This window comes from Denticeps clupeoides, chromosome 3 (assembly GCF_900700375.1).
Source record: "Denticeps clupeoides chromosome 3, fDenClu1.1, whole genome shotgun sequence".
Lineage (NCBI taxonomy): Eukaryota > Metazoa > Chordata > Actinopteri > Clupeiformes > Denticipitidae > Denticeps > Denticeps clupeoides.
The window spans coordinates 5,028,943-5,037,829 of record NC_041709.1 but is presented as its reverse complement, the minus strand read 5'-3'; the positions used below and the strand labels follow the sequence as shown (position 1 = coordinate 5,037,829).

The 8,887-nt window shown below is 52.1% G+C and overlaps 1 protein-coding gene across 1 annotated transcript; it reads left to right on the top strand.

Moving 5' to 3' along the window:
• The first annotated feature begins 3,153 nt into the window (after positions 1 to 3,153).
• tbx3a (T-box transcription factor 3a) lies at positions 3,154 to 8,677 on the top strand. The gene is made up of 7 exons (XM_028974484.1): positions 3,154 to 3,701; positions 4,172 to 4,439; positions 4,703 to 4,849; positions 5,641 to 5,717; positions 5,995 to 6,164; positions 6,343 to 6,860; positions 7,884 to 8,677. Exons 1-7 carry the CDS (start codon positions 3,307 to 3,309, stop codon positions 8,322 to 8,324), a joined length of 2,016 nt encoding a protein of 671 aa, XP_028830317.1. The 5' UTR covers positions 3,154 to 3,306; the 3' UTR covers positions 8,325 to 8,677.
• The last annotated feature ends 210 nt before the right edge of the window (positions 8,678 to 8,887 follow it).

The following is an 8,887-nucleotide window of genomic DNA, read 5'->3' as shown; positions in this document are numbered from 1 at the left end:
ACCCCGAGGCCCGGCTCTCACCCGGCCCCGCCGCCAGATCGTATGGCCCCCCCCCCCCCAGACGAGAGGAGAACAGACCTGTGGGCGAGAAAAAAGGACGGCAACAAACAGCGAGGGACGCTTGGCGTCCTGTAAACAAGTTTGTGGCATTGGGTCACAACCCGAAACCGTACCGTGGTCCGGACGGCCGGCACCAACGCGCCTGCCGCGTGGGGGAAATCCGTGGTTCTCGGGGCCAATCCGGCAGAATCCCAAGAGGCTTGTCGTGTCCCCGCAGGTCCGTCTTGAAGACGCCAGGTTTCGGCACGCCACCTCTACACCGTAAATCGCTGGAAAAAGATTGTTTTCTTGTGATATATATATATATGACTATAAATATCGTTTATAGCGCGTGTTTATAAGAACTCTGCCTCCCTTTAGGGTGTTAGTAGCCTAGCGGGTAACACACTCGCCTATGAACCAGAAGACCCGGGTTCAAATCCCACTTACTACCATCGTGTCCCTGAGCAAGACACTTAACCCTGAGTGTCTCCAGGGGGGGACTGTCCCTGTAACTACTGACTGTAAGTCGCTCTGGTAAAGTGCAATATCTTGGCCTCCGTGCGCATACGGCGTGAAACAGGCCGGAAACGCGGTGCTCGGTGAGGACGGAGTCGTCCTCATGAACAGCGTCCCCGACTCTGCAGGCCGGAGCGAACAGCCGAGGCGCGTCCTGCTAATGAACCGCCATCGTTCTCCCTCGCCGCCTGTGGCAGGTCACTGCGGGAGTTGCGGAGTCGCTGACAGCAGTGGAGGGGGGGTTGGGGGGGGGGTCCCATCAATCAGCCCGCAATTATTGATACGCTTTAAATCTCGGGGCGGGGCGGTACTAAGCACCCACAGAGCATCCGTCGTTACGGCGGCGGGGGTGGGGTCTCCTCTCTCTCCCTCGCACCACTAGAAAGGCCTCGGACTCATCCCCCAGACCCACACCCGTCTCTGTCCAAGGTGGGAATGTCCACGGAGGCGCGGTCAAAAAAAAAAATCCATTCAAAGGGACATTTGTTAAAAGACGATATCCTTGATTTGGGGGTTTGTGCCGAAGGCTGCTAATATTACCCAGAGTCCTCTTTCCCAGAGCGGCCATAGAGGGACGATCGAACCTGAACTAATGATGATGGGAAGCCGGACCCCGGTTACCGTATCCGCGAGACGTGAAGAAGCGCGCCCGCGGAAATCCTTCCAGGACATGACGCACGTTATCGTCTCGAGTCGGTCACGCTGAAGACCCCCGGTACCCCCTTCCCTTCGAGGGTCTTGAACAGCATGTAGTATTTTGTCCCCCGTCCATTTTTTAATGCGGCTAATTTGGCTGCAGGGCGGATGAAAATGTTCGTATTAATCGCCGGCGGCGGGAGCCTGAACCCCGTAAAAAGTTTTATGTGGCGTATTGACCTCTTGCCGGGGGCTGCGTGCTTGATTGGGCCCGGCGGCCACCGAGGATGAAAGGGCGGCGCTGTGTCAACGCCGCGGCCTGTTTGGTTGAAAGGTGCTGCCGACGGGGCCGAGAGTTTAATGGAGGATGAGCGTGTGACCGGCGCAGGCCTGACCCCACACGCGCTGGGGACGTCTCTGGACTCCTGGACCAGAGCGGGTCTCAGGACAGTACACTAACGTCTTTCGTTACTTTTATTCCGTAATGTGTGTGTGTGTTAAGACTACATGCTGGACTACAAGTGGAACTGGCCTGTGTCAAATTTCCCAGCAGGAAAAAATATATATAAATCATTCCATGTGTGTATAGAGTGTGTGTGTGTGTGTGTGTGTGTGTGTGTGTGTTCATATGTTGGAAAGCATGCAAAATGAACGCAGATTAGGACAAAGTGTCGGCGCTGTCCACATTCTTGGGGCCAGTGTGTCACCAAGATGGCTGGCCGGGCCTGCATGGCGTTTACCTGCAAATTGGTCCCGCCGTACGAGGGAGACGTGCCACGTCCCTGCGAGTTTATTTATTCCTTGTCCCTTCCCGCGGAGCGTCCCGTCTCGTACGGCGTTCGATTCTAGCATGGACTCCGCAGTGCTCGGTTACTGTACCACGCAAGCGCTCGTCCTATAAATAGGGAGATCCGAAATTATTTTAAACTGTGTGTGCGCGTGCGCACATGAAAGGGGGGGGGGGAGAGAGAGAGAGAGAGAGAGAGATTGATAAATGGCCGCTCCATCGTACACGATAGGCGGGAGAGAGGCTGTAACCGGGGGAAAAAACACGCACAGCTTTTCACTTGCTCGGCCTTATGTGCAGGTCCGTGATTTATTTCACTCAACTCTTCTAGCGGAGCGTAAAAAGTACGGAGGTTGACCGCTTCGTTACACACACACACACACACACACACACGGATACAGTCGTAAAAAAAATGAATAAAAAAGAAACAGCAGCTCACAATAATAGCCGATAAACTGATGTTTAAAAAAAATAAACCCAAAAAAAACTAAAAACGACAGACGACGGCATTAAAACGGAATCCGTGTGAATTTTCGCCTCGAATTCTCCAGGGGTAAAAAAAAAATAAAAAATCTGCGCGAGTTACAAGTCGAGCGTCGGTGACGCGGGCGCGTAAAAAAAACGCGCCGTTCGCCTCCGACGGACGCGAGGCCGCGTTTTTTTTTTTTTTTTTTTTTTTTGTCTCGTCGCGGACCGACCTTCCTTATCCTAATGATGTTGACATATTAACACGACGGCGGGCTCCCAAACACCTTTTTATAAGTCCGAAGTCTGTCCCCTCCACCCGACCTGTCGCAACCACGCCCTCGGAGCCACACAATTGGTCCGAAAGCGTCAAAGAGCCAATCAACGGCGGCCGCCCGGCCGCAACGCGCCCACACATCCGCGCCGCTCGGAGCCCGCGGGCTGCAGACGCGCCGGGGACAGGTCGGTGTCGGGACGCTCACCGCCGTGTCTCACTGCGATGCGCGCGCTCGCGGCGGCCGGAGGAGCGAAGTGTGCGTGCGTGCGCGCGCGAGAGTGTGTGTCGGCGAGCGGCGGGGCGGCGGCGGCGGCGGAGGGAATATTGCGCGCCGCTTGCGCCGGACGCGTGAACGCGCGTCCACGGGAGCGCCGCGCTCGTCTTCTTTTTTAATTCTGCTTTTTTTTTTTTTTTTTTTTTTTAATGGACCGGTCTTTCTCTTTCACGCAGACGCTGGACACTTTGCTGGAATTCAGCTGAAAAGAATCGACGCGCCGGATGCCGGATTTCGGACTTACGCTCGACGAGCCGTTTCGCGGCGAAACTGCGTAAAAAAAAAAAAAAACTCCGCGTCCGGACGTGAATGAGCCTCCTGATGAGAGATCCAGTCCTGCAGGGAACGAGCATGGCATACCACCCGTTCTTACCTCACCGGGCCCCGGAGTTCGCCATGAGCGCGATGCTGGGCCACCAGCCGCCCTTCTTCCCGGCCCTCGCGCTGCCGCCCGGCGGGTCGCTGTCGTCGCTGCCCGGCGCGCTCGGCAAGCCGATCATGGAGCAGCTGATGGGCGCCGCCGAGAGCGGCCTGCACTTCTCCTCGCTGGGACACCCGGCGGCCGCGGCCCACCTCCGGCCCCTGAAGACGCTGGAGCCCGAGGAGGAGGTCGAGGACGACCCCAAAGTTCACCTGGAGGCGAAGGAGCTGTGGGAGCTGTTCCACAAGAAAGGGACGGAAATGGTGATCACCAAGTCGGGGAGGTAAACGCCTCTATTATCATCATCGCTCTTATTCCACTTTTTTATTTGTACTTTTTTTGTATTTGTACAGTGGATTCGGGTTGGGTTTAAAAAAAATTTTTTTTTTTAGGGGGGGGGTTAGTCGTTTTTTTTTTTAAGACCGCGTTGACCTTGTTTTTATTGTTTTATTTAATTTATTTTTTTAGTTCTGCGATCATCAGGAATAAATAGACCAACTTCCACTTTTGGTTTATTTTTGGTTATTTTCTTGTTTCGTTTTTACTCCGGGAGGCCGAAATTCCCAGTTTTCAGGCCCGCCGGGAAATTACGCGGATCTGGGTCGTGGTTGGTTAGTTTGTTTCGCTGATAGTTCGGGCTGCAGTGGTGTGTGTGTGTGTGTGTGTGTGTTTCCAACTTGCAGCCATTAAACGGCTGGATGTAAATAAAATACATTAAAAACACCGCGTCGTTTCCGTCCCCCTTCGTCGCAGGCGCATGTTCCCCCCGTTTAAAGTGAGGTGCACGGGCCTGGACAAGAAAGCCAAGTACATCCTGCTGATGGACATCGTGGCGGCGGACGACTGCAGGTACAAGTTCCACAACTCGCGCTGGATGGTGGCGGGCAAGGCTGACCCCGAAATGCCAAAGAGGATGTACATCCACCCGGACAGTCCCGCCACGGGCGAGCAGTGGATGTCCAAGGTGGTCAACTTCCACAAGCTCAAGCTGACGAACAACATCTCGGATAAGCACGGATTCGTGAGTCGCGCCTTTTTACGACCCGACGACGCGCTATTACGCTGCTACATACGTACTTGTACATGTTTTATCAGTACAGACTTTTTTATAGCGTGTGTTAATAGACCTAAAATAAATGTATTTTTTAATAGAATATTAATATATAAGTTAATATATATTATTAGAAAGAAAAAAACAATGAAGGGACTGTGGTTTTGCGGAATGAGTATAAAAACGCATCTCTCTCTCTCTCTCTCTGTGTGTGTGTGTGTGTCTCGTTGCAGACCATCTTGAACTCCATGCACAAGTACCAGCCGCGGTTTCACATCGTGCGGGCGAACGACATTCTGAAGTTACCGTACAGCACGTTCAGGACGTACGTCTTCCCGGAAACGGATTTCATAGCAGTCACCGCGTATCAGAACGACAAGGTGGGTAACGCACCGGTGTGTCTACAGTGTGTGTAATAAAGTCCCGACAAAGTCGCCATTCTTGTTTGTTTTTGTTTGACTATTTATTAACTTTGTTAATATTACATGCGATTATTACGAGCCGATTTCGTTTCTTGTTTGTTGGCTGGGAGCTGCGTGTCCCGACTGGCCGCCACTTCTGACAGCAGTGTGTGTGTGTGTGTGTGTGTGTGTGTGTGCTCATATTTTAATCTGGTTGCAGTTATTAGGGTTCTGGTGTTTGGCACAACGTGGAGAGCTGCTGTTGTAAAAAAAAGATCATGAGCTCTCTGTGTGTGTGTGTGTGTGTGTGTGTGTGTGTGTGTGTGTGTGTGAGTGTTATAGAGAGTAGACGCATCGTTGTGCGTGTCCATTTGAAAATAAAATAATATATATTTTTTAAAAGCATGCTGGTCGCAACACAGTGACATCTGCGTGTATGTATGTGTGTGTGCGCGCGTGTGTGTGTGTGTGTGTGTGTGTGTGTGTGTGAGAGTTAGAGAGTAGACGCATCGTTCTGCGTGTCCATTTGAAAATAAAATAATATATATTTCTTTAAAAGCGTGCTGGTCGCAACACAGTGACATCTGCGTGTGTGTGTGTGTGTGTGTGTGTGTGTGTTAAAAATTTCAGGATTATGAGTCACGTGTACAGGAGAATTCTTTTTTTTTTACGCTCATCGTTACTTGGCTCGAAACGACGTGAATCCCGCGGCCGAGTTTACTCCGAGTTGTCCGCGACTTTTCACGGTTTTCGTTCATCGTTTGTTCCAGATAACCCAGCTGAAAATCGACCACAACCCCTTCGCTAAAGGCTTCCGCGACACGGGCAACGGACGTCGAGAGAAGAGGTAGGGGGGCTGCGGGTGTCGATGCAGGGTGTGTGTGTGTGTGTGTGTGTGTGATTTACCCTCAACTGACCCTTTCCACTGTATAGAAGCCTATTATTTACCAGCAATTAGATCTTTTTAATGTACCAACACCGGTTTGATCGTTAAAAATACGCAAATTATCGGGGATCTTTTTTTTTTTAATGATTATTGTTAAATCGTGCTGGTGGAAAAAGAAAAGTGATCAGAACCTCACCGCGCGCGCGTGTGTGTGTGTGTGTGTGTGTGTTTGACGCAGGAAACAGTTGGCCCTGCAGTCCATTCGCTCTTATGAGGAGCAGCAGAAGAAGGAGGCCGGGAACTCGGACGACTCCTCCGGGGAGCAGGTCCCGTTCACCTGCTTCCGCCAGGCCGCCTCTCCCGCCGCGTCCGCGGCCGGACCGCCGAGCGCGAAGGGCCTGACAAACGGTACACGCACATCGAAAAAATTATAGATTTATGTGTGTGTGTGTGTGTGTGTGTGTGTGTGTGTGTGTATATACACCACATACACCACAGCTTGCGTTATTAAGTCGCGGGTGCGTTTTTTTATTTATATATATATATATAATATCCCCTAAAATACTGCCCGGCGTCCGCTCCCCAGATTTCTGCGACAGCGACGAAGACAGCGACGACGAGAGCAAAGACGGGACCGTCAAGGAGGGTCCGGACTCGAGCAAGATCTCCACCACGACCGCCGAGGAGCCCAGCCCCTCCAAGTGCCCGTCGCCGCGGGACAAGAGCCCCGCCACCGCCATCTCCAGCACCACCCGCTCTGCCGACGAGCCCGCCAAGGACGCCGGTTTCCCGCCGCTCGGCGCGCACGCGCACTCGCACGCGGACGGCGGCGGCGGCGGCGCGCACCTGAGCGCGCCCCACGTGCACGGCTTCGGCTTCGCGCCGGGCCTCGCGGGCCAGCAGTTCTTCGGCCACCTGGGCGGGGCGCACCCCTTCCTGCTGCACCCGGGCCACTTCTCCAACATGGGGCCCCTGCTGGCCGCCGCCGTGTCCTCCGGAGGGGTGAGCGCCATGGACACGGCCGGCATGGCGGCGCCGGCGCAAGGCCTGCCGGGAGGCCCGGGGCTGCCCTTCCATCTGCAGCAGCACGTCCTGGCGTCGCAGGTAAATAACAGCGGTAATAGAGCCGCTATAACCCTGCTGGTCCGTCCTGGTGTTTTAGCTTATTTGTGTGTGCGTATTAAGGTAAATTTAACACCGCTGGAGAACATTGAAAGAGAGCAGGGCCTCGTGGGCGGCGGGGGTCCCTAAATGCAGAACAGATTCGACCCGTCCTTTCAACTTTCAGTGCCAAATTGCGGGTTAATGTGCAAGCGCTTTGCATAAATCCAGTAATAAGCGGTATAATGGGATTGTTATTTGAAGAAGCGCCGGATTTAGTGGCTGAAGTGAAGATGTCGAGGAGGAGGAGTGCTCCTCTTCACTTTCTTTGCTTTTGATAAGCGTGTGCGCTGGTTCAATAGATGGGCTAACTTCATAAAGACGGTGTGATAGGAGGCCATTGATCGGTAGGGGAGTCGTTGTGAAACCGCGAGGCTGTTTCTCGGTGAGAAGAGGGGTGACACACAGAGAGTCGGACCACAGGCTGCACCCTGTCCGAAAGAGGGTACGTCAGGAGGCCATTTCTGTTCCCAAAGTTACAGTCTACAAGAATGCACCCCCTAGGTCTAATTATCGGACCTGAAGGTACCTGTGTGACCCTCTTCAGGGTCAAAGGGCACATAAATCTTGCTTCAAGATACAAACCGGTACTTTGAAAGGCGACAAGCCGGTGTACCCCTAAGGGTTCAGCAGCAAACATTATTTTCAGAAAGTGTGGTACGTTATAGCCAATCGAGATTAAAGGTTCTTTATTGGTCACATATAACCGGTAGACCTAGTGACAATCTTTTCAAAAATTTAAAACTAAACTAAACAGGCTAAAAAAGTTAATTGAAATATATAGAAAACAAATAACACAAGTTGAACAGTTGTAGCATATATATATTTTTTTTTTGAAGAAGAAGAAGAAGTGAAAGTGATCATAATGTTGATGTAGCATTAGCTTGTTGCAGTGCTGTAATACTGTTATTGTTAATATTTTAAGTGAGTTCTCGTATCTGACTGTCTTCATCATTCTGTCTCCAGGGTCTCGCTATGTCTCCGTTTGGAAGCCTCTTTCCCTACCCCTACACCTACATGGCGGCCGCTGCAGCCGCCTCCTCCGCAGCCTCCTCGTCCGTCCACCGGCACCCGTTTCTGAACGCGGTGCGGCCCCGGCTCAGGTACAGCCCCTACTCTGTCCCCATGAGTGTCCCGGACAGCACTTTGCTCACCACCACCATGCCGTCCATGGTGAGCGCCACGATGGAGCTGAAGGGCGACGTCTTGGCCACGAGTCCCGTTTCGGCCACTCTAGACTCGACCTCGGAGGTCACCAGCAGGTCCTCCACGATATCGTCAGGCTCGGTGTCTCTGTCCCCAAAAACTTGTTCAGAGAAAGACTCCAGCAGCGAGCTACAGAGCATCCAGCGCCTGGTGAGTGGACTGGACTCGAAACAGGACAGAGCGCGGAGTGTGTCCCCCTGAGTCCCCGCCAGGACGAGGAGTGCATCCCCCGGAGTCCCCCGCCAGGATGAGGAGTGTGTCCCCCTGAGTCCCCGCCAGGATGAGGAGTGTGTGTTCGAGTCCCTGCCAGGTTGCTCGGAGGGTGAATGCGGGTTTAAACACAAGGACCTATGAAAACGAAAGGAAAAAAAAAAAAAAACAATTTTAAAAAATGCACTTTGGTTTGAAACAACAACAAAAAAAATTACAAAATAAACTTTTGTGTATATTTCTCTTTTTATTAACTTAATCAGTAGCTCCTAATTTGAGTACCACACAAGTATTGAAAGTGAAACTGTTGGCGAGGATGTGACCCCATAAATCGATTAAGTTGCTGCTGTCTTGTCTCTCCGTTATTATTGTTGTTATTATTGTTATTATTATTTTAAAATTGCTGGTGTAACGAACGCGACTTTATTTAATCCGCACCAGGGTTGGTTCTCTGTCTCGCCCCTGTCCCGTTCCCTTTACTAAGCTCCTGCCGGGCTTATTTGAAGACGGTCGGGGCGTAAATAGATGGAGAGAAAACGAATAAAAATGAACAC